General features: G+C 63.1%; 5 protein-coding genes across 12 annotated transcripts in view; 3 read left to right on the top strand and 2 right to left on the bottom strand.

Moving 5' to 3' along the window:
- The first annotated feature begins 1,819 nt into the window (after window positions 1–1,819).
- Window positions 1,820–4,953, top strand: LOC128916286 (lateral signaling target protein 2 homolog). 2 transcript variants are annotated; one of them, XR_008468890.1, is made up of 11 exons: window positions 1,820–1,919; window positions 2,627–2,767; window positions 2,844–2,981; window positions 3,147–3,349; window positions 3,434–3,523; window positions 3,627–3,716; window positions 3,839–3,940; window positions 4,035–4,283; window positions 4,389–4,511; window positions 4,589–4,702; window positions 4,855–4,953. XR_008468890.1 is itself a non-coding variant. In XM_054217705.1 (10 exons), the coding sequence occupies exons 1-10, from the start codon at window positions 1,878–1,880 to the stop codon at window positions 4,623–4,625; spliced, it is 1,215 nt and encodes a 404-aa protein (XP_054073680.1). In that variant the 5' UTR covers window positions 1,820–1,877; the 3' UTR covers window positions 4,626–4,942. The 2 variants fall into 2 exon arrangements, 1 of the variants encoding a protein (XP_054073680.1); XM_054217705.1 differs by having other exon boundaries at window positions 4,589–4,942.
- A 551-nt stretch (window positions 4,954–5,504) lies between these two features.
- Window positions 5,505–7,883, top strand: MXD3 (MAX dimerization protein 3). The gene is made up of 6 exons (XM_054217706.1): window positions 5,505–5,764; window positions 6,328–6,522; window positions 6,621–6,650; window positions 6,744–6,858; window positions 6,972–7,128; window positions 7,205–7,883. Exons 1-6 carry the CDS (start codon window positions 5,535–5,537, stop codon window positions 7,312–7,314), a joined length of 837 nt encoding a protein of 278 aa, XP_054073681.1. The 5' UTR covers window positions 5,505–5,534; the 3' UTR covers window positions 7,315–7,883.
- Window positions 7,884–7,918: 35 nt separating this feature from the next.
- On the bottom strand, window positions 7,919–9,935 carry PRELID1 (PRELI domain containing 1). The gene is made up of 5 exons (XM_054217707.1): window positions 9,746–9,935; window positions 9,185–9,410; window positions 8,990–9,103; window positions 8,643–8,721; window positions 7,919–8,193 (listed from the first exon to the last, which is right to left on the bottom strand). Exons 1-5 carry the CDS (start codon window positions 9,835–9,837, stop codon window positions 8,057–8,059), a joined length of 648 nt encoding a protein of 215 aa, XP_054073682.1. The 5' UTR covers window positions 9,838–9,935; the 3' UTR covers window positions 7,919–8,056.
- Window positions 9,936–10,003: 68 nt separating this feature from the next.
- On the top strand, window positions 10,004–12,156 carry RAB24 (RAB24, member RAS oncogene family). Its single transcript, XM_054217774.1, has 8 exons — window positions 10,004–10,159; window positions 10,251–10,319; window positions 10,440–10,518; window positions 10,608–10,675; window positions 10,784–10,883; window positions 11,068–11,118; window positions 11,218–11,280; window positions 11,724–12,156. The coding sequence occupies exons 1-8, from the start codon at window positions 10,043–10,045 to the stop codon at window positions 11,786–11,788; spliced, it is 612 nt and encodes a 203-aa protein (XP_054073749.1). The 5' UTR covers window positions 10,004–10,042; the 3' UTR covers window positions 11,789–12,156.
- A 93-nt stretch (window positions 12,157–12,249) lies between these two features.
- Window positions 12,250–21,755, bottom strand: part of NSD1 (nuclear receptor binding SET domain protein 1) — a 66,061-nt gene continuing 56,555 nt past the window's right edge. For all 7 annotated transcript variants that reach the window (XM_054217770.1, XM_054217768.1, XM_054217769.1 and 4 more), the window contains one exon: window positions 12,250–21,061. In XM_054217770.1, coding sequence (XP_054073745.1) covers window positions 18,729–21,061 — 2,333 coding nt within the window. In that variant the 3' untranslated portion in view covers window positions 12,250–18,728. The remainder of the gene's footprint in view (window positions 21,062–21,755) is intronic.

Genomic DNA, 21,755 nt, shown 5'->3' on the forward strand with positions numbered 1-21,755 from the left:
CACGCTGCCCTGGCCTTCCTGTGTGACGCCGGGGTGCACACGTGCGTTTCTATCCCCTCTGCACCCCATCCCTGTGGAACAACGATCTCCTGGTAGCCTGGGTGCACCCCAGCTGTGCAGCGCCGTGCTCGGCACCACGGCATGACCCCAGACACACAGCCCCGCACCCACACACGGGTTGCAGCTCCCCTGCACTCGGATCCCGGCACACGGCTACCCCCGGTGTGGTTTGGGTGAGCAGCACACTGACTCCAGCCTTCCCACTGGTGGGGAGGTTTCCAGCCCCTGTGCACCCATCTCCGTGTAACGATGCTCTCCCGGTACCCTGGGTGCCTCCTGGATGTGCAGCGCCGTGCTCAGCACCACGGCATCCTCAGAGCTGTGGGACCCCCCGCCATGCCCTGGTCCCAGCGCAGGACTCCCCCCGTGCAGCGCCGTGCCCACTGCCCCAGCCTGATCCCAGGCTGCCCGCAGGGGTCTGCTGCCCCTCTGTGCAGTCCCAGTGCACCAGGTCCTGCCAGGTGACCCCCAGGTTGCCCCCGCCCCCCAAGAGATCTGGGGGCCAGCTCAGCCCCTCACTTTCCTGCCAGCCTTGGTGCCACACATCACCCCAGAACCCCCCCGTCGTGGTATTGGTCTGCATGAGGCTGGGCCTCGCTCCATACCACCCCTGGTGTCACTGGAGCTGCCCTCCTGTGGTGGGGCACAGCGCGGGGCTGGTGACACGGGGATGCATGGAGCACTTGGCCACCAAGGAAAGCCCACTGTGCCCCAAAAAATGGTGTGGCAGCGCTGCCCGCAGCTGTGGGACAGGCAGGGCTCCAGGCTCACTGTGCCACAGGGACCCCCAGGACACGCTGCCCGGCCGAAACCAGAGCCGGAGCCCATGGGGACACACAGAGCCCCAGTGCCGGGGGCAGCCCCGCACCCGGGTGGCTCAGCCTGGGTGCCGCAGGGCTGCCGTGACTCAGGGACTTCCTCAAGCCGAGGTGGTGCCGCCATGTTTATTTAATCGTCCTCGGTGGATTTTTTACCTGTGAATCCACCCCATTAGGCTTTCAGCCACCTGAATTATCGGCGCCCACATCCTGTGGGCAGCAGTGCCAGGCCTGGCGCAACGCAGGAGCAGCCGCCTCCTCCGGCACGGCTGGGGTGGTTTGCTGTGCCCAGAGCCCTGAGCACCCCCCGGGACCCCTCTTTGGCCACTCGGCCCCTTCTGCTCCCACCGAGGGGCTGCTTTGCCCCGCTCCCACTGCAGCACCCCTCTCTGCTCCCCATGCCCTGCGCAGCCCCCGCAGCAGAGAGCAGGCAGGTGCCTGCGGGTGCCTCTTCCCGGTGCCCCCCCACCAGCCCGGGGATGCCCAGGGGGGCTGTGGGGCCGGATCTCTGGGGTGTCCCTGACCCCGGAAACCTGGGCCTAGGGGGCTGCAGGTAGAGGGGAACCGGGAGGGAAGAGCCAGGGAACCGGGAGGGGAGAACCGGGCACCGGGAGGGGAGAACCGGGAGCCTGGGGGTTGTAGTCGGGAATTGGAGCCAAGAACCGAGCCCGGAGGGCGGCACCGGGAAGGGGGGGAGCCGGGGCAGCCGGCTGGGGCACCTTGCCCGTCCCACGGGGGACCCGCCCTCGTCCGCCCCGCCGCAAAGAACCGGTCCGTCGAGCGGCGGCCGCGTCCCGCCACCCCGCAGCGGGAAAGCCCCGGGTCCCGCCGCGGGACCGGGCGGGGCGGTGCGGGGGCCCGGTCCGCCAGGTCGTCCCGGTGCGGGAGCTGGGCGGACACCTCCCCGGTCCGCCCCCGGGCGGTGCCCGGTGCCGGCCCGCCCCGTCGGCGAGCGGCGGGCGCGGGGAGCCGGGCGGCGGCAGAGCTGCGGGGAGCGCCATGCTGCCCGCCGCCCTCCGCCGCTGGCTGCGCCGGCCCAAGGTGAGAGCGGGGGGGTCGCGCCGGGGCCGCCCCCCGCCCCGTCGGGGCTGCCCGAGGGGCTCCGCCGGCAGCGGGCGCCGGGGGCGGTGGGGGCCCCTCCGGGGCGGAGCGGGAGGAGGAAGCGGTGCCCGGCCCCGGGGCTGGAGGTGCGGCGGGGGCGCGGGCAGGACCGGGCGGCTCAGAGCCCGTCCCGGCGCCGCCCGCTCCCGGGGCGAGGAGATCCCCCTCCGGCCCCCCGGCCCCCTCCATCCCTCCGGCCCCGGGGGGGTCCGGGGGACAGACGGGGCGAGGAGCGTCCCTCCCGGCTGCCCGCTCCCCGTGGACCTTTCACCTGAGCCGGTGTTTACAGCCGCGCACGGCTCCGTGCCCACGCTGCCGGGATGCGGCCGAGCTTGTTCATCCTGCTCTGCCCCTGGGGAAACTGAGGCACGGCTGGGTGGGGTCGGCGGCGCTCCCCGGGCGGGCTCGGCTGGGGGCCGCCTGCCTCCCCCCGGCACAGCTCGGCAGAGCCGGAGCCGCCATGGGGGTCCCACGTACCTGCCCGAGTGGGTGATCATGGACCCGGGGCTGCCCCACCACAGGGACTGGATCCAACCCCAGCAGCCCCCGCCCCGCCTGGCTGCGGGCACGGGAGATTTGGGGTCGCCTTGGCCCAGCCCCCCGAGCTGTGGGGTGCTCCCGCCATCCCCCCTCTGCTCTCCCCGCAGCGCTCCGACCCCCGCCTGCTCTCCCAGTTCTTCTTTGCCGATGAGAGGGTGACACAGGTGGTGGCCGAGATCAACGGGCTGGATGCCGAGCTGGACCCACAGCAGTACCTGGTGCTCCTCAACCAGCTCCACCTCAGCCAGGTACGGGGGCAGCCTGGGCCCTGGTGTGACCCTGGTCCCCCTGGGTGGCCGTGGGTGACGTCCCTGCCCTCCCCAGGCTCACCTGCTGGCCATCCTGGAGCGGATCATGGAGGAGTGCATCCCCACGCAGCGGCACAGCCGCGACTACCTGGTCAAGTTCCCCGAGGAGCTCTTGGTGGACAACCTGGGGAACCACATGCTGTTTGCCGCCGAGGTGAGCCTGGGGATGCTGTCCCGGGGAGGGCGATGGCGTCCAGCTCCTCCAGGCTGGGGGGTGATGGTTGCCAGCCAGGGTGGCAGACCCCACCACGAGCTGACCCCGGGGGTAGGGGCTGTGCTGCCCCAGGCACTGGCTCCTGACGGCCCCCGGTCCCGGCAGTGTCTCCTGGCTGGGACCTTCCTGGAGGTGGAGGAGGCGGATGGGGCGCAGCTGCGGCCCCAGGCCAGGAACCTGCTGTGCAGCCTGGAGCTGGTGCGGACGGTGCTGCGGGAGCAGAGCCTGAGCCAGCCCGGCTCCTACCCGGAGCCCGTCCGGGCTGTGCTCGTCCAGTTTGACCGGCTCTTCGCAGAGTTCGAGCTGAGGTGGGGGCCGGGCTTGGGGTGCTGGGGGAGTGGGGGGGTGTGCGCCAGGGCTGGAGGAGCCTCACGGTGCCCCCGTCTCTCCAGCTACGTGTCCTCACTGGTGGCGGTGAAGTCTCCCGAGGAGATCTACAGGCAGCAGGAGATCATCGTGCTCTTCTGCGAGACAGTGGAGAGGTGAGGGGTTCTGCACACCCAGCGGGGGGCAGCAGGGACCCCAGCCCCAGGGATAGGGCAGCGTCCCAGGGCTCGGCCCAGTTGTAAGGGTGTCCCCCCCCAGAGCCCTGCGCCTGGGCTACCTGACCCAGGAGATGATCGATGGCTACGAACCGCTGCTGATGTTCACCATCCCTCGCCTGGCCATTATCAGGTGGGTGCAGCCCCCTGGGGGGTGACTGGGTGCTTCCCACCCTGCACGAACCCCTTCCCCCCTCGGGGAGTCGGGGTCCTGGGCAGCCCCCGCCATGTGAGCCGCGCTCTGTCCCCTCACAGTGGCCTTCTCATCTACCCTGAGGGTCCCCTCAGCCTGGAGCAGAGCCCTGAGCAGATGTCCCGGGTCTTCAGCCCCTTCTACAACCTCCTGAAAAAGATCAGGTATGTGGCAGGGGTGATGATGGGTGTGCATGGGTGGGGCTGTGGGGCAGCAGGGGGGCTGGGATGTGGGGCTGACGCCATTCCCTCGCTGCAGGGACCTGCTGCGGGTGCTGTCGGCGGAGGAGCTCTGCCTGCTGGAGAGGAGCCTGTGCACAGCTGAATCAGAGGATCCCTGCGGTCCGGCCACCCCCTCGGCTTGGGGGGCAGCCATGCCCAGAGCGGATGCCCTGGCTCCCTGGGGTCTCCTGGAGGTCCCCCGTGCCACCCCACCACCCCCCACCTGCACGGCACGGCTGGGACCCCCTGGCGTGGCGGATGACCTGGGCACTGACGGGCAGTGGGGGTGTGTGGCAGGGAGGGAGCGGGGTCGGGCTGGCAGATCCCTGCCCGCTGGGACGGGGACTTTTTGTGCCACCCCCGGGGTAACCGTCACCTCCCCCCTGTGCAGCCCCCAGCCCCCTGGGAGCAGCTCAGGGCTCGACGCCACCCCCCGTTGCCCGCTGCTGGGAGCTGCGCTCCCGCTACAGCAGCACCAAGGACATGCTGCACACCCTCTTCGTCTGCATCTCGGGTGAGTGACCCCCTCGCCGCCCCCCGCAGCACCCTGACCCCCCCCAGCACCCTGACCCCCCCACCCTCCTGCTGCAGGGGTGGCCGATCAGCTCCAGACCAACTTTGCCAGTGACCTGCGGAGCATCTTGAAAACGGTCTTCAAGATTGTCGCCTCGCAGGCAGAGCCCTTGGAGGAGCCGAGCGGCAGCCGTGAGTAACCCCCAGGGACACGAGGGACGGCTCCTCTGCCCTGCAGATCCTCCCTCCCGGGTGAGAGAGGCCCCAGCCCCAGGCATGGGGGCGATGTGGCCATCGTGCCCAGCCCCAGTTTGGCTGGACCACCACAGCCCTTGTCCCCGCAGAGGAAGAGGACGGTGACCCGTGTGCGGCAGACGCTCCTCGCGTGGCCGACTGTCCCCTGTGCCCCAGCCCTGCGGAGGCTGCCGGGCTCCGGAGGGCAGGTAAGGGGCTGCCCGCGGTGCCACCGCTCTGGGGGGGGGGTCCGGCTGCCCTGGGCAGCCCCAGGCATGCGGGACAGTTGCCATGTCCTGCCTGGTGCTGGCTCGGCAGAGCAGCCCCAGGACACCCGGGAGCATGGGTCCATCCAGGGGGCCTGGAACGTTCCTGGGGCCGGGGTAGAGGGGACCCCCATGGCTTTTACTGTCGCTTTGTGCCCAGCAGCCCCCCGCCGCCTGCCCGAGTGGGTTCCGGACAGCACGTGCAGCCAGTGCTCTGCCTGCTGCTCGCCCTTCACCCTGCTGCGCCGCCGGCACCACTGCCGCAGCTGCGGGAAGGTAGGAGGGGGGGCCGGGCTGGGGCGCGTGGGGGCCCTCGGGGGAGCTGGCTGTGCTCAGCCCCGCTCCGACCCTCTTCCCGGCAGATCTTCTGTGCCCGCTGCTCGCCGCACACCGCCGCGCTGCCGCACTATGGCCAGCCGAAACCCGTGCGCGTCTGCACGCACTGCTACACCGCGCACCTCTCGCCCCGCCGTGCCCGGAGCCAGTGAGAGACCCCCCCCGTGCCAGATCCGCATCCGTAGGACATGGAGCGGGGGCACAAATGGCCACTCGGGGGCTGCTGGGCGGCTCCGTGGCCCCGCGACTCCCCTCGGGGTGGGCACGGCGGCAGGACCCCCCCCCGCACGGCGGCAGCCGGTGCCCCACGTCGGTGGGCGCAGGACCGCCTCACCCGGTGCGCCGCGGCCGAGCCCCGCTCCCGGTGTGCCTGTGCCACCGTGAGCCCGCCTCCCCCCGGCTGGAAATCTGCTTCGTGGTGGGTTTTTTGTGGTTTGGTCGTTGTTTTTTTTTTTATTTTATTTCAGGTGAACTTTGGCTGCTGCCGGGCCCGGGGCAGAGTCTCCTCCCCCGCCCCCTCCCCCCCGCCGTCCCCCGCCCCCGGGCCCTGGCCTGAGACGGTGCAAACAGCCCTCACATGACGGCGGGTGCCCCGGGGCCGTGCCGGGCCGCGCCCGGGAGAGGGCTGGCCCTCGCCCCCGGGACCCGGTGCTGCCCCTCCCCACCCCGAGAGGGGTTTTTAATAAAGAGATAAACCCGCCTGGCTGGGCCCGATGTCGCCGGGTACGCGGCGGTTGCGCGGCGGGGGGATGGAGGGGGGCGAGTGGCCGGGGCCAGCGGTCGCCGTCGGTGGGCGGGGGGAGACTCACGCGGGGGCGCACACCCCGGGGGCGTGGTCTAGAGGCAGAGGGGGCGTGGTCTAGAGGCTGGGGGCGTGGCTCAGCGCCCGGGGGGTGTGGCCCGGGCCGCCCCTCCCGCCGATTCAAATTTGAAGCACGCGCTTTCCCGCCCGAATTTGTTTCCCCGCCGCGCCGACGTCAGCTCCCGTCAGCCAATCAGAGAGCGGCTCCGCACCCGCCCTCCCGCCATGGAGCCGGCGGCCACCAGCATTCAGGTGCTGCTGCAGGCGGCCGAGTTCCTGGAGCGGCGGGAGCGCGGGGCCGCCGGTGCCCGGTACCCGGCCGAGGCCGAGCACGGCTACGCCTCACGGTCCCGCCGGGCCGCGGGCAGCGTCAGGTGAGCGGCGGGGCCGGGGAAAGGCCGGGGGCGGGGCGGGGGATAGCTTCATCCGGTGGCACCGGTTCTGATCACCGCGGTGGGGGTTTCTCCCGCAGGTCGGTGCACAACGCGCTGGAGAAGCACAGGTACTGGGGCTCGGGTGGGAGGGGGTTGAAGTGGTGGGGCAGGGGGTGGCCGTTTCCCGGGGGTGACCGGCGTGTTGTCCCCCACGGCCGCAGGCGAGCCCAGCTCCGGCGCTGCCTGGAGCGGTTGAAGCAGCAGGTGCCGGTGGGCACCGGGCCGGCTCGTTCCACCACACTGAGCCTCCTGCACCGGGCCCGGCTACACATCCAGGTGAGAAGGGGGGTGGCCCTGTTGCTGCTTGGGGCCCTCCGGCCAGGGCCCTGGCCGGAGGGCCCCAAGCAGTAACAGGGCTACCCTGCTCATGGCTCACCGGATCCCCACAGAGGCTGGAGGAGCAGGAGCTAAGGGCGCGGAGAGCCAAGGACCGTCTGCAGAACCAACAGCGGAACCTACAGCAGCGGTTGGAGCTGCTGCTGTCGCCCACCGGCGGGGAACGGGCACGGGCTGACAGCTTGGACTCGTCCCAGCTCTCGGAGCCCGGTGAGTGAGGGGAGAGAGGGTGGGCAGGGAAGGGGAGGCTGCCGGGGCCTGACCCAGCCTCCCCCATGGCACCCAGAGGATGTGGAGATAGAGGTGGATGGTGTGGTGTTCGGCGGGGGCCTGCTGCCCGGTTTCGGCACCGGGAGGGACCACAGCTACTCCAGCCCACGCAGCCCTGCGTCCTGATGGCACCCGCTGCCTTCCCTGCACTGCCTGCCTGCCTCCTCCCTGCCTGCTGCTGCTGGAACTGCAGCCTCTGCCGGCGTCGTCACGGCTGCCTGGGTAAGCGGTCATGACTGGAGGCAAGCGCCCAGCTTGGCCCCCTGCTGCTGGGCCACTGAGTGGCACTGGCCGTGGCGCTGGACGCACAGGGCTGGGACGACGCCACGGCACCTGCTCTGCACTGCAATGCACTCCAAGAGGCGCTGGAAGAAGGCCCGGCTGTCATGGGGACATCCTTCCGCCTCCTCCAGGCCAGGCTGGGGCCTGGAGGGCTGCCTGCTATGGGTGCAGGGCAGCGCTGTCCCCAGCAGACATGGCTACAGAGGGGCTCTGCCACCCCTGGAATGCCAGGAAGGGGAAACAAGTGCATTAAGTGACCTGCGTTCATGCTCCCGCAGCGCCCTCCCCCCCTTGTACATACCCAACACTATTCTAGTAAAGGCACTTGGTGAAACTCCTGCCTGTGCTGTGCCTGCGAGCCCAGACCCCTGGTAGTGGGCTGGACCCCTGGAGAGGAGGACAGTGCTGGAGTCTGCTCCAGCCAGGCCAGCCCCGGCCAAATCAGAGGTGGGAGTAGATTCTTTAATGATAATTACATCTCAGAAAGGGTCTAACAGCAGCTGATTGTCAGACTTGTACAGTTTCTTTAAAAATATAAAATCTAAGGAGGCTCCTATCTGTTCCGGTGCAGCCTGTGCCTGGCCCCTCACACGTACTGCTTCTTCTTGGTGGTTGCCTTGCTCGCTAAGTCCTTGGCTTTCTCTGTAGCAGCCAAAGCTGTCTCCTTGGCTTTCTCGGTTGCTTCCTTGGCTGTCTCCACCAGAGTTTTGGACGGAGCTTCTCCTGTAACACAGAAGCTGTTAGCCCAGCCCCAGCTGGCCCCCGCCCTGCCCCGGCACAGGAGTGCCGGCTGATGCAAGTTAGACCAGCCCTGGCCCCGTCACCTTGGGACGGAGGCGATTTCCCCACGCAGCGGGAAGCTGAGCCCAGCGCTCCTGACTGCCATGTGTCAGGGCATGTTGTGAAGGGGAACTGCAGGCACGTGACTGCTGCTGCATTACATCCACCTCCTGCCCGCGCTCCACCCCTGCCCGGCCCTGTAAGTGCTGCTTGGTTGCTCCGCTCAGGAACAGCCGGCTGTGCCAAGGCACGGGGGCAAAGGCAAGGGAGGAGGATTTCACAGTCAGACTAGTTCAAGCCACGACCTGCCTGTGGACTGGTGTGTTCCCAGTGTGACCTGTAACTCCAAGAGACCCATCCTGGTGAGCACGTGCCTGCCCTTGTGTACTCACCTTGCATTCTTGCTAGCACATATTCAAATCCCTTGGTGCTCTTGGTCACATTGCTTTTGAACCTGGCCAGACCAAACTCCTGCAAGGAAAAATCAGTGAAGGTGCAAGCCCAGCTCCCTGGTCACACACAGCCCCTAGGGCTTTGCCCCAGCTTGACCAGTCACAAACATCTGGTGAGCTCATGCCCACCAGCAGTGATGGTTCTGAGTGCCCCAAGAGCTCAGGAGGATGGGGGAAACAAAGCGAAAGGGCAGAAAAAACAGCACAGGGAAGGGGTAGAGCAGGGGGGAGCAACAGCTTTAAGGCCTCTCCAAAGAGAGGGTACACAGTGCTGCCTGAGCACTCACCTGGACGGCGCGGGAGACGCCAAACAGGCTGGAAGAGACCCAGGCTTCCCGCTTGACCTCGGTCCAGTTGCTGTTCTCCGGGTTCACCTGGTACACGCAGCGCTCTTCCACCACCTGCACAAGGCACAACCCGGCTGTAGGCACTGCCCGGCACCTGCCACACGGCTACACACCCGCCTGCCCATGGGCACCTACCATGAGACGTGCGTGGTTGATGTTCCAGGTGAATGTGGTCATGGTTCGGTTCTTGGGGTCCACGATAGAGTCCTCCAGGATGTAGACGGAGTGGGCGACATTGGCCGGGAAGAAGCGCTCCGCCCAGCGGGGCATCCGGTTGGTCTTGGTCAGGAGCCGCCGGGAGAGCAGCTTGTGGTCCGCCGTCACCTCCCGGTGCACGATGTCTTCGGTCAGGACATGTTTGCTAAAACGGGGAAGAAAACATCAGGCCTTGCTACCGGGGTTGTGAACCACCAGGCTCTGCAGGGATGGGGAAGGGGGCTGTGGTATTTACGTGAGAGGAGGAACCAGCAGCCCCCTGGGAGCTGACGGTGTGGGGCATCCATCCCAGGAGACTCTGGTGGGGGGGGCGAGCAGAGGGCCCTGGCCCGTGGGACCCCAGGGGAAAGGGATCGGGGGAGCGGGGTAGAGGACAGGACGCCCGGAGAACCCCTCGGAGGGGCCTATCTGGGGGGAGGTAGGGGCGGGCCCGGGAGGGAGCCCTGAGGCGGGGTGGTGGGGGCGGAGGCCCCGGCGCACCTGTAGGGGTTGGGGTAGCGCTGCCAGAAGGCGGCGAACACCTGGTCCCAGGGCCCCTTGAGGACGCCCAGGCTGGCGCAGTACTTCCCCATGGGCCGCCGTCGCCGCCGTTCAGGCCCGCCCCGCCGCGCCCGCTCCGGCCAGCGCCTGCTGGGCGGCCGCCATGCGGCCTTCCGCCCTGCCCCGCCCCGCCGCGCACTTCCGCTTCTCCCCTCTACGCACTTCCGCTAATCTCACTTCCGCCGCGCCCGCCCCGCCCCGCCCGGTACCGGCCCCGCCCCGCGGCGGCGGCGGAGGATGAGCGGGCGGCGGGTGGACGCCAAGGTGGTGCTGCTGGGGCAGGAGGGGGTGGGCAAGAGCAGCCTGGTGGAGCGCTGCGCCCACGGACGGTTCCGGCCCGGGCCCTACCAGAACGTGAGTCACCGGGCACCGGGCCTGCAGCCTCCCCCCCACCCCATCCTTCCACCCGGGCCGGCCCCCACCGCTCCTCCTGCTTCTCTTCCAGACCATCGGCGCCGCCTTCGTGGCCAAGGTGATGTCCGTGGGGGAGCAGATGGTGACCCTGGGGATCTGGGTAAGCGCGGGGTTGTGATATCCCTCCCCCTACCGGTGTCACCCACCCTCCCGGTACGGGGACCCCGGTACGGACCCCCCCACACCCCGCACCGGCTGAGCGCTTCCCTGCCGCCCGCAGGACACGGCCGGCTCGGAGCGCTACGAGGCCATGAGCCGCATTTACTACCGCGGGGCGCGGGCCGCCGTCGTCTGCTTCGGTAAGGGCGGGAAGGGGAAGGGGCCGCCGGTGCCGGTACCGGCGGGGAGTGAGGGTGGAGGGGGACGGACCCTGACCGTTCTCCCCCAGATCTCACCGACAGCAGCAGTTTCCAGCGAGCCAAGTTCTGGGTGAACGAGTTGCAGAACTGCGAGGAGGTACGGGGGTGCGGGGGCGGACGGGGACACGGACGGACCCGGGAGGGACGCGGAGCCTTCCCGGGGGGGGACCGGGAGCCGGTGACAGGCATGTCCCGCCCGCCGCAGGGCTGCCGGATCTACCTGTGCGGCACCAAGAGCGACCTGCTGGAGGAGGACCGGAGGAAGCGCGGGGTCGACTTCCACGACGTGCAGGACTACGCCGACGGTACGGGCAGCGCCGGGGACGGGGGGACTCCCTGCCCGGTGAGGCACCGGCTCTGCCACTGCCAGGGACCTCTCCAGGGCACGGCATGTCCTGACTCAGGGCCAGCCCGCTGTCACCGGACGTGCCAAGGGGTGACTCTGGGGGAGCCGTGTCCCGCAGGCATTAACCAGGATTCTCGTTACAGAGATCAAGGCCGAGCTCTTTGAGACCTCCAGTAAGACGGGCCAGAGCGTGGGTGAGTAGTAGCCCCCCTCGCCACTGGCCTTCCCCCGCTGGGGGGCTCTGCCTGGCAGTAGGGCTGCCCGCACCCACCCTGCCTGCTCTCCACCCCCAGACGAGCTGTTCCAGAAGGTGGCCGAGGACTACGTCCACTTCAGCGCCTTCCAGGTGATGACAGGTGAGCAGGCGGATGCTTCCCTCCCCAGCACCCTCTGCCATGCCAGGGGGTGCAGAGGATGAGAACTGGGGGGGTCAACGCAGCTTTTTGCCAGGGGTTCTCCCGCAGAGCTTGGGTCCCATCACAGTGTCCTCATCCCTACTCGGGCTGGGCTCAGCACATCGGCCCAACTGGGCCACGAGTGGCCTTTGGCAAACGGGCAAGCAGGAGCCCTGCCCAGCTGCCAGACTGGCTCTCGGCTCTGCACCCGGCCTGTCCAGGCGTGCTCAGCCCGGCTGCACCTCCAGCCCTGGGCCGTGCCGTGGCCATGAGCCCCACCGCTTCTCCACGGGGACACCAACCCCCTCCCCAGGGGACCCGCCCGGGCCCTGCCAGCTTTTGGGCTCCCACATGGCATCGTGGTGCGGCCATGCCGGCAGCCTGCTGTCCCTGCTCTCTTCCAGAGGAGAAGGGCGTGGACCTGGGCCAGAGGAGCAGTGCGTACTTCTACAGCTGCTGCCACCACTGAGATCTCCTGCCAAAAGGGAACCGCTGCTGCTGGCCGGGCAGCCGGCACACACCGGGCTCCTCCAGTTTTTTACCTGCTGTGTTTTAGCTGTACGGGCCCGTCTGCAATGGGCCCTGCGGACTGCTCTCCTCCCGGCCTGCGGAGCGGCAGAGGCTGCCACGTGCTGCTGGGAGCCACGGGCTGTCACCCCTGGGGACCCCTCTCCGTGCCAACTGGTGTTTGCGGGAGCTGCTTCCCCGAGGCAGCGCTGTGTCCCAGCGGTGGCCGTTAACTTATTCTCTCACGGAGATGCTGCCCGATTCTTTGCAGATTTATTTAAGCGTCTTCTCTCGAGGTGTGCAATGTAAATAAAGCGCATTGTGGTCTGAGCCGTCCCCCTGCCTGCGCCGCTGTCAGGGGTCTCCCGTGTCTGGGCACAGCCAGCCTCCCCGCCGCTCGGCAAGACAAACCACAAGAGGACATCGAGAGTAAAGTTAAACTTTACTTTACAGTAATTTTTCTTCTATATACAAAGAATTACAGTACATGTTCTGGGAGCACCTGGGCAGGGCAACCCTCTTTTCTTTATAAGTTTCACATACACAGCCAACAGTCTAAGGGGAGCAAAATGAAAGTCATCAATGGTCCAAGACTCTCCCCTCTCTCTCTTCTAAAAATAATATACATGCTGGAAATATGTAGGTTTCTCTCACCCGTTCCGGCATCCCTGCTTAGAACTGACAGACGAGTCCTGGCCAGGGCCGAGCACCCACGCATTCCCCACACAGTGCTCGCCCCGACTCCCGCCGAGCCTGCGGGACGGGACCCTGCGGGGACACCCCTCCGCCGCCACCCCACAGGCAGCAGACCTCGGGGGGGGGCAGAACACAGCATGGGGCTGCTCATGCCAAGGCTTCCCCCCCTCCCCTCCGAGCAAACCTCCCGCTGAGGGCTTCAGCACAACACAGGGTGGCCCCCTGCGTGTCCCTCCCCACCCCCGGGCAGTGTGGAAGGGGGAGCGGGCAGCCGGGGCCACGCTCCCCGGGACCCCCAGCCTGGCCGGCAGCCAGGACCCCAGCTGAGAGCACGTGGCACCAGGGGGTGGCAGAGAACGTTCGAAGCCAGGCATGGTATCTGACACGTTGGGTGTCTGGGAGGCGAGCAGGCTGGCGGGGCGGTGAACTCGGCACCATGGTTAAGCAGGGCCGGGAGCGCCGCTGCCGAAAGGCCTCTCCTGCCCGTGGCAGGGAGAGCTGCTCCCTGCCTGCTCCTGCCTGCCGCTGCCGACACATCTGACCTCCCACCCGCCTCGGCCGGGGCCCCCCTCAGCTCCAGCCACACTCCACCTTGAGCCTCCCGGTGCTGCTGCTTTTCCTTTTAATGAGATCCCAGTGTCTAAAAAAATACACAAAACCCAGTTCCTTGAAGTCAACAACTCGGAAACATCAGAGAAAAAAAAATCCCAAAAACTGAAACCAGCTCAGTACCAAACGGACACAAAGAACATGCAGTTAGCGGACGCCTGCCTTGCTTCACGTGGCTCCACTCGCTCCCTACGCCCTCAGGGCCCACTGGCATACTGGTTTGAGTCTCAAAAGCATCATAAATCGAAGGAACCGAGTCACGCCTCGTCCTGTTTCTGCCACACGTGCCAAAGCCCAGCCCCAGCTATCAGGGGACGGGATTCAGCCAGCGAAGAAACCTCCAGCCCATGGGCTAGGAGCCGTGAGTCCAGCCCTACTGTGCTAAGCTGCCAAACGGTTTACAATAGCACCACAATAGCCCAAGTGCTTTGCCAAGGGCAAACTGATTAAAACTTTTACCTTGAAATAGGACATAGCAACACCCATTTCTCAGATTTCCCTAGGAGGTAGATTCAGTGCTGTAGGGACTGTCCATCACTGCCACTTCCCTAGCCCAAGCTCACGCACTTGGCTTAGGTCGCTTTTGGAGGACCCGGAGCAGAAATTTCACCTTTTCCCACCTCCTGCTAAGCGAGGGCACCGCCACCCCGCAGGCGAGACTCCCGCTGAAGCCAGGCAAGCGGCGGAGCGGTCCCCGAGCTCCAGCATCCCGTCTCCCAGGCCCTGGGAGCCCCGAGCACCCACCAGCCCGGCCGTGCCACTGCGAGAGGCGCAGCCTGCCACGGCGTTATCACTATCACAGGGGACTAGAGTAATTAGCACGGACAAAGCCTGGGTGATCAAACACTGCGCAAGCCCTCGCCGGCCTCCCCTGTACTTTCAGAGTAGCTGCAAGGTTTGCCACTTTGCTTTAACACTCCCTGGCTGGCAAAGTCTGAAAGCCTCATCAGTAATTTAGGGCAAAGCACATTACAAGCAGGTTACAATTACGGTTATTCCAAACATCAAGCGAAATCAGAAGTTAAGGCTGAAATTAAAAGTAAACGGAAGGTGCTGAAGGTCTGAGGTCTCTCAAACAAGCTCCCCCTGCCCTGTCGCAACGCTGCGGCACCCAGGCGGGAGCAGCACACATCCACGGCATGCTCAGGTTCAACTGCTGCTGAGACACATCAGGGTTAGGGCTGCTGCTTTTTCTTTCTTTTGCTTCCTTTTTTATTGTGAAACTGAGCTGAAGCTCTTCTAGCACCCTCAATCCGCTTCGTCTCACCTTAGCACGTTGCTGTCCTTCAGAATCAACCACCTCTCTCACCTCCTGGATTTTAACAACAGCCACCACACCTTCAAAGCGAAGCCTGTGCCTGTGGGGGGTTTAACCCTGAATTACGCCACATGCTCCCACAGTACCACCCAGACACTTTGTGCACGGAAGTGAACCTGGTTCTTGTGGGTTTGTTGGGGTTTTTTTGTTAAATAGGAAAAGTTTTAACTCGAGAACAGCAATAAAGCAAGCTACCGTGAGCTAGTTAGGATCTGCGGATGCGCAGCGGGGGAGCATCCCTTACGGTGGTTGCTTTTCTGCTCGATTCACCAGAGCCCAGGCTGGCAGCAGGCACCAGTCCAGCGAGCGGGTGCGGATGGGATGAGCCACGCAGGACGGCGGGCAGTGCCCACTCCCCTCCTGGCCAGGCAGGCCGAGGTACAGCTGACCGAGGCAGACCCTCACCACACTGTTACCCCTCACCAAAGCTCCTCCACCGCCAAAGGTCAGCTGTGACTCTCCTGCCCGTCCTGGGAAGCCACCGCTGAAGCAGGTCCCGCCGCGGGACGGAGGCCACAGCTGGGGACCCCAGCCCACCGCTCTGAGCAGGGGCAGGCAGGCGGCAAGGATCTTGACCAGCAAAGCATTTGTACGGGAGCAAAACCTTCATCACCTTTGCAACTCGGAAGGGGGAGCCATTCCTACAAGTGGGAATGGGCTCATGATGCTGGGAAGTTCCCGTGAGCCTCCCTGGGACAGCAGGGAAAGGGACAAAGCTCTAAGCAGAAATAATTACACCCTTGATTCTGCTTCTACAACTCTCTACAGCAGTGGATCAACATCAAGAGTCGCCTCTCACCCACCTTGGACGCAATTACGCCTGACCCGAGACTGTTAGTGGCCAGGTGATCGGATCCCTCCAACACAGTCAAAAAGCACTTGTGGCCTCAGCCACAGCAAAACCCAAGTGATACAAACTGGCTGAACTCTGAAGGCAGCAATCACATAAAATGAACCAGAGTACTTCCGTACAGACATCTCCTCCTCCTCCTCCAAAGCAGCGCTACCAGCTGCCACCAACAGCCAGAGTCTCCTCAAGTGCTGAAAAGGCCCCTATTTCCTTCGTGAGGGTTGCGTTGCCCGTAGCTGTTTCCCACCGCTCACAGCCGATGAGGGCAGGCTGGGCAGGGCAGGGCTGCCGGGACCTATCTCCACACCTGGTCAGGCCTTGCTGTCTTCTTGAAGTGATCCAGCACAGCCACCAATTCCTAATGGCCCCACAACTCCCTCTGCAAGCCCCACACATGTCTGAAAAGCCATCCCGATCTGACAGAGCATCGCCCAGGAGCCCCATGAGGGCGAGGAGGGAAGAGCAGCTTGGTGGCTTCCTCCTTCAATGGCATTTCCAAACACCAACCTTACTGAGCAGCCTCCCAGCTATGCTGAAGTCCACTTTCTAGCACGTAGCTGGAAGATACCAAGCCAGAAACCTGGATCCTTGTGGAAAAGGCATGAAAGGAGACAAGAAGAGAGGTGGGGTACGCTCAGATGCAAGGAATAAGGCTGTGAGTTTAAAATGCCATGCAACGGTTCAATCCAAGCTCACTGTTCAGAACAAGCTTTTGGGTGAAAGCCTGCTGTGTGAAAGGCTTTTGCTGCCGCGAACCTCACCTTACTACGTGAGCACACGATTTATAGAAGTGATTTTTTCAAACCTGCACTTAACGAGAATTCATTGAGAACTTCTCCATTTTACAGATTTAAAAAAGCCTGCACCAAAAATATTCACAGTTTATTTTTCATGAAACAAGTAACTAGTTAACACGTGACAATGCGAAGCGGAGGTGGACAGAGCAGCGCAGACACCTTTCTGGTTACAGCTGTAGCTGGCCGGGCGGCTGGCACGGAGGCAACCCTACTTACACAATCTACATGACTAAGTCCAGCTCATGGGAAGGCCTATAAATGTAAATTCACGATTTATTTTCCTTCTCACACATGATAAATACTTAATATACTGAACCTCATTACCATTTTTTAAATTTTGTTTAAAAAAAGTTAATGAATGCCCTTAGATTATTTTCTGTCTCAATGGTTCTGAGGAGTTGTCCTGATTCCCTTTGTGCAGGAGTCGCGCAGAAACACAAGCTGCTTGCATTTCCCCAGTTTCAGCAGCAAGCAGGAACTGACCTGCCAGTCTTCCCGGAAAAAAACAACATTAAACAGTAAGTTTCCATAAGCCATAAAGCTTTTTGAAGTCGCTAGCTATTCTACAAAGGATCTGAAATGATTCGGACTAGAGAAGAGATGCACCATAGCACTGATAATGTCCCCTCGTGCCCAGCACACCCGGCCTTTACAGCAGGACGTTGTCTTGGGGTGCGTACGTGAGGAAAGGAGAATGGATCAGGATTAGTCTCAGTACAAGTGTCTGCCTCCCTTCATAGAAAAACTGCAAAGCTCACGACCGTCTGCTCTGGGAGCAGCAGGCACTTGCAAGCCAGGTGAGAACAACGACCTGCTCCCACGTCAGAGGGAGAGGGTCCGCCTGGAGCTGAATGCTCCCTTTGCGGGGAGGGACCCGCGGATCTACCTGGAAGGAGGAGGATACGCTGGAGCTGCGCAAGGGTCTGATGGCGGGCACGGAGATCCGAGGCCATAGCACCCGGATCGACGGAGCTCAGGCAAACCACAGAGGTAATGTGTTGTGAGAGTGGGAGAGTGTGCTGGTCAGCAGCGCTTCCTTGGCAGGATACCGACCCCATCCAGCCCGGGCAGCGCCGCCCAGGGACGCCCGTCGTCCTCCTGCCTGCGAGGGTGACGGTGGTCACAAGACGCCGCTCCTGCAGGTCCCTGGGAATCTACCGCTTGCCCCAGAAGTACCATGGCCAAGTGAACTTCTGCCTCAACACTTGAGTAAACAGCTTTCAGCAGGCTTAGTCTGAACGCCAGCCTGACGACCACCGGGTACTAAACGTCTCCTTAACTGGAAAAGGGAGGAGAGGAAAAAAGAAAGCCAGCCAGCTGCTGGAGCCCACCGTGTTCCAGTGTGAGAACTACTATTCAGTTGGAAGGACACACACGCGCGCGCACACACACACACGCACACCAACACAGTCCAGTTAATTCAAGTCTCCTTTGGTTGTAGAAGAGTTAAGCCAGAAGCTACCCAAGGGGAAGGTGTTGAGATGGGTCCCGATACAGCTCCGGCACCCTCACCTCCGCGCTGCGCAGCGAGCAGTACAGGCTTCAGCTTGCAGCTCGGCAGCGCGTCCCGCTGCTGGGAAGACCAGGTATGGTGCGAACACGTACTGAACACATCTGAGGCAGGGGGAGAAAAGACCGCTCAGTCTGCTGGCTCACGGTAACGACAGAAGTCAAGAAGAGACTGGATGGAAATTTGAAAGGGAGCACCGCCACCCTGCCAGGGCGGTGCTCAGCACCTTGGGGAAATCCACTCAGCCCTGCTCTGCTATTGCTGCTTTATAGGTCACCACGTTTTCAAGTGCAGGGAACACCCCGCGTGTCCTGTGCTAAAGGATTAAGACACAAGAATGTAAAAAACCGCCAGATGGCTTCTTCCAAGATCTCTCTTTTCCCTGACCTCCTTCAGATTCCCCGTTTCTCGGGCCTGGCCAGTCGCAGCTTTGTACAAAGGAGCCTGAACGGGTATTACCTATTGCTGGAGAAAACTGCACCGAGCGCGTGCAGCAGGCTCCTCTCTCAGCTGGAGATGATACTTGTCCGTCAGTGAACCACACACACAGCACGTCCCAGCGAACGTACGGACAAACCTCGCAAAGCAACACCCTGCAGGGACAGAGACCTGGGCAGACGACAGACAACCCCTTTCCCTGCTTCCACAGGGTCCAGCAAGGGCGTACACCTGACTGCTCACCGCCTGACCCCCGGAACATCTCCAGTCCCCGGGCAGCCTGACTGAGCTGCTTCCTCTACATACGGTAGCAAGAGCGAGGCCCCTAGCTGTACCTGGGAACCCGCCTACGAATCAGACCTGGAGCTCGAACACGCTGGATCAGTAATGTGACCATTTCAATGGAATTGGAGATTTTTACCCAGAGCGGACTCTTTATTTCAGCTTTACCATTTGCAAAAGGAAGAGGAAAAGGTCACGGATGCTCTCTCCCTTCGACTGGGCCACACTCAGACTTAAGTGAATGTCCTTGCTCATGTCACGAGAGAATATGGATGGGATGTGCATGGGTTAGGGGCTGGGCTCAGGGAAGTGAATAAAAAAAAAAAAAAAAAAAAACCAAAACAAAGATTCCCCCTCCCTAAACATTAAAAGACTGAAACCTGCCTCCCATATTCACCAACCTCACTTTGGCTCTGAGTCGGCCAACTCACGACAGACAGAATCCTGGTTACGGGCTAGCGCTGTGTTTTGTTCAGGCAAAGGGTCCTGCCCCCGAGGAGTCTGTGCTTTTCCACTCAGCCAAGTAATCTGGTCAATTGTCTGAATGTTTGTTACAAGCCACTGCATCTGCTCCGGGGGCACCGGCGCTTCCCTGGCTGGCCGAGGGGTCTGCTCAAACGCACGCAATCTCTCTGATGTCCAAGGGTTTTGCTCTGCGGGGGCTGAGGCCACTTCCCAGCTGGGCTGAAGGGTCGGCTCCGGTAGTTTCTCTGCTGTCCGGGGGGACTGCTCTGCAGGCGTCAGGGCTTTTGCGGTGGGCCAGTGGGTTTGCTCATGCGTCTGTAGTTTCTCCGTAGGCCAAGGTATCTGACCGACATGTGTCACCACCTTCCCAGCAGACCAAGAGATTTGCTCGCCAGCTAACATGGTCCTCTCCTTCTGCTGGGGACTCAGCTCCATGGCTGGGGCTCCTCTCTCCTTGGGCTGAGCGTTCTGGTCGACGGGCCGCAGCGCCTTCTCCGACAGCAACAGCCTCGGAGCCGCCGTAGCCGGAGGCTTGTCCAAGGCTTGAGGCCGAGGAGCCACAGCAGTAGCCAGCTTGTCCGATGCCTGAGGCCATGGGGCTGTAAGAGTGAGAGACCTCTCCAAGAGCTGAGGTCGAACCACCACGGAGCTGAGAGCCTTCTCCGGAGGCAGGACCCGCAAGGCCCCGGAGTCGGCAGCCTTCTCCGGAGGCAGGGGCCGCAGCACACCGGGGGCGAGTGCCTTCTGCGTGAGTGGGATCCGCAGGGCCCCTGAGCCAAGAGCCTTCTCCATGGGCAGGATGTGAGGTGACCGGGAGCCAGGGGCCTTCTCCAGAGGCAGGGGCCGCAGCGTCCCTAAACTGGGAGCCTTCTCTGTGGGCAGGATCCGTGGCATAACTGAGGCAGGAGCCTTCTCTGGAGGCAGGGGACGGGGTGTCCCAGAGCTGGGAGCCTTCTCTGTGGCTGGGACCCGCACTGACCCGGAGAAGGAAGCCTTCTCCGTAAGCGGGGGCCGTGGCACAGCTAATCCAGAAGCCTTCTCCATGGGCAGGATCCGTGAGACCGGGGAGCCAGGGACTTTTTCAATGGGCAGAGGCCACAGCACCCCAGGACTGGGAGCCATCTCTGATGCTGAGACCTGCGGCACCACAGAACTGGGAGCCTTTTCCACAGGCTGTGGCTGCGGACTCTGGGCAGAAGCTTTGTCCAACAGCTGAAGCTGATCGGTCCCAGGAGGCTCGTCCATCGGCTGGGACTGCAGGGTCCCCGCCGTGGCGAGGAGTCTGTCCGACAGCTGAGGATGCAGGCATTTCACTGGGAACTCATCCAGCAGCTCAGGCTGCTGGGTCCTGGTGTCAATGAGAGACTTGTCCGATAACCCCAAAACCCCAGGGGTGGCAGGAGGCTCATCCGACAGCTGGAGCTGCAGGGCACCAGCAGTAACAAGCGACTCGTCCGACGACGGTGGAGTTCCCGGAGGAGATTTGCTCGGCAGATGAGGCTGCGAGGCGTCACTGGAGGACTCATCCAGTGGCCACAGCACCGCGTTGGTGGGAGGTTTGTCGGACTGCTGAGGCCTCAGCGCTACGATGATGGGCTGCTTCTCTGACTGCAGCCTTAGGGACAGGGCAGCCTGGGGCCTGTCCGACGGCTGCAGGCAGAGCGACAGGGTGGTGGGAGGTTTGTCCGAAGGCTGCAGCCGGAGCGAGAGGGTGGTGGGGGGTTTGTTGGATGGCTTCAGCCTCAGTGACAAGGTGGTGGGGGGTTTATTTGACGGTGGCAGTCTCAGCGCCAGGGTGGCGGGCGGTTTGTCTGGTGGAGGCAGCCTAAGGGCCAGGGTGGTGGGGGGCTTGTTTGATGGCTGCAACCTCAGGGCTAGGGTGGTGGGGGGCTTGTCTGATGGCGGCAGCCTCAGCGCTAGGGTGGCAGGGGGCTTTTCTGGTGACTGCAGTCTGAGGGCCACAGACTGAGGTAGGCTGTCCAGAGGCTGAACGCTCAGGTCTGTGTCCGCAGGTGGCTGCTCCGCTGGCTGGGTGTCCTCGCCATTAGCCAGGGCTTCTATGGGAGGCACATACTCACGAATTTCTCCCGGCTCTAGAGGGTTAGGCCCACAGGGATCGTGCTCCGTGCAGCATAAACGTCCATCCAGCTTGGAGATGAAGAGCATGCCTTCCCGGTGCTGCTTGCAGAAAGACCTGGGACACATCTCGCAGAAGGAAGCTGCTTCCTTACCGCACATATCACACTGATGCCACGGGCACTCCCACTTTCCTGCAGCACAGACACAGGAGAAAAGACATACCTTAGGAGTGATACAAGGGGAAAAGACAGGGCCTGCTGCACAGGGAGTTCAAGGGAGAGGGGGAACACGCCTGTGATACTTCCATACAATTCTACATGTCCTCCTCAGCTTCTGCCATAGCTCCCAGGCTCGACGGGCAGTTAAAAGGAACCTGCTTTCTCAGAAGCAACAAGGGCAATGATAATCATGACAAACACAAGCCACGCCAGGTCAGACCAAAAGCCCATCTAGCTCCAGCACGACATTAACCAATACAGGCACCTAGAGAGGAGCAGACACCCCCAGCTTGCACGTCCCTGTGGCTCTGATTTCCACAGACGACCACCGTGGTATCCATGTATAACACACCCAATGGACTTTTTAAGTAGATGCATCAGATTCATCCAAGTCTCTGTTAATTCTGGGCCAACAACCTCCCTTCCCCTTTATTAGAAAGGAGAAATGAGAGTGCAGTGGTCACAAGGGAGTAAGTTTCTATTTGTCTCTGTACCCAAAGGCATCTTCCATAACCTCTGTGCATGGCCGTGATAAAAAAACTGCTTATTGCAAAGCAGAGCTTCTCCCCGAGGAGCTCCTTGTCCACACTGAATCTCTTCGCCATCAATATCAACACAGAGGGAAAAAAAGCAACATTGCTCTTCAGAGACTGCTGCTTTTTTCACT

The sequence above is a fragment of the Rissa tridactyla genome, chromosome 11 (genome assembly GCF_028500815.1).
Source record: "Rissa tridactyla isolate bRisTri1 chromosome 11, bRisTri1.patW.cur.20221130, whole genome shotgun sequence".
NCBI classification, from domain to species: domain Eukaryota; kingdom Metazoa; phylum Chordata; class Aves; order Charadriiformes; family Laridae; genus Rissa; species Rissa tridactyla.

Excerpts from the sequence above, each read along its gene's own strand:
- LOC128916286 (XM_054217705.1), top strand. The coding sequence starts at position 1,878 with ATGCTGCCCGCCGCCCTCCGCCGCTGGCTGCGCCGGCCCAAG. Across the intron at positions 4,284-4,388 it reads GGCACTGACGGGCAGTGGGG|CCCCCAGCCCCCTGGGAGCA; the intron begins GTGTGTGGCAGG and ends CCCCCTGTGCAG. Across the intron at positions 4,512-4,588 it reads CCTCTTCGTCTGCATCTCGG|GGGTGGCCGATCAGCTCCAG; the intron begins GTGAGTGACCCC and ends CTCCTGCTGCAG.
- MXD3 (XM_054217706.1), top strand. The coding sequence starts at position 5,535 with ATGGAGCGGGGGCACAAATGGCCACTCGGGGGCTGCTGGGCGGCTCCG. Across the intron at positions 6,651-6,743 it reads AACGCGCTGGAGAAGCACAG|GCGAGCCCAGCTCCGGCGCT; the intron begins GTACTGGGGCTC and ends CCACGGCCGCAG. Across the intron at positions 6,859-6,971 it reads GGGCCCGGCTACACATCCAG|AGGCTGGAGGAGCAGGAGCT; the intron begins GTGAGAAGGGGG and ends GGATCCCCACAG.
- PRELID1 (XM_054217707.1), bottom strand. The coding sequence starts at position 9,837 with ATGGGGAAGTACTGCGCCAGCCTGGGCGTCCTCAAGGGGCCCTGGGAC. Across the intron at positions 8,722-8,989 it reads GCGTCTCCCGCGCCGTCCAG|GAGTTTGGTCTGGCCAGGTT; the intron begins GTGAGTGCTCAG and ends TTTTCCTTGCAG. Across the intron at positions 8,194-8,642 it reads TGTGCTAGCAAGAATGCAAG|GAGAAGCTCCGTCCAAAACT; the intron begins GTGAGTACACAA and ends TCTGTGTTACAG.
- RAB24 (XM_054217774.1), top strand. The coding sequence starts at position 10,043 with ATGAGCGGGCGGCGGGTGGACGCCAAGGTGGTGCTGCTGGGGCAGGAG. Across the intron at positions 10,160-10,250 it reads GGCCCGGGCCCTACCAGAAC|ACCATCGGCGCCGCCTTCGT; the intron begins GTGAGTCACCGG and ends CTTCTCTTCCAG. Across the intron at positions 10,884-11,067 it reads CGTGCAGGACTACGCCGACG|AGATCAAGGCCGAGCTCTTT; the intron begins GTACGGGCAGCG and ends TTCTCGTTACAG.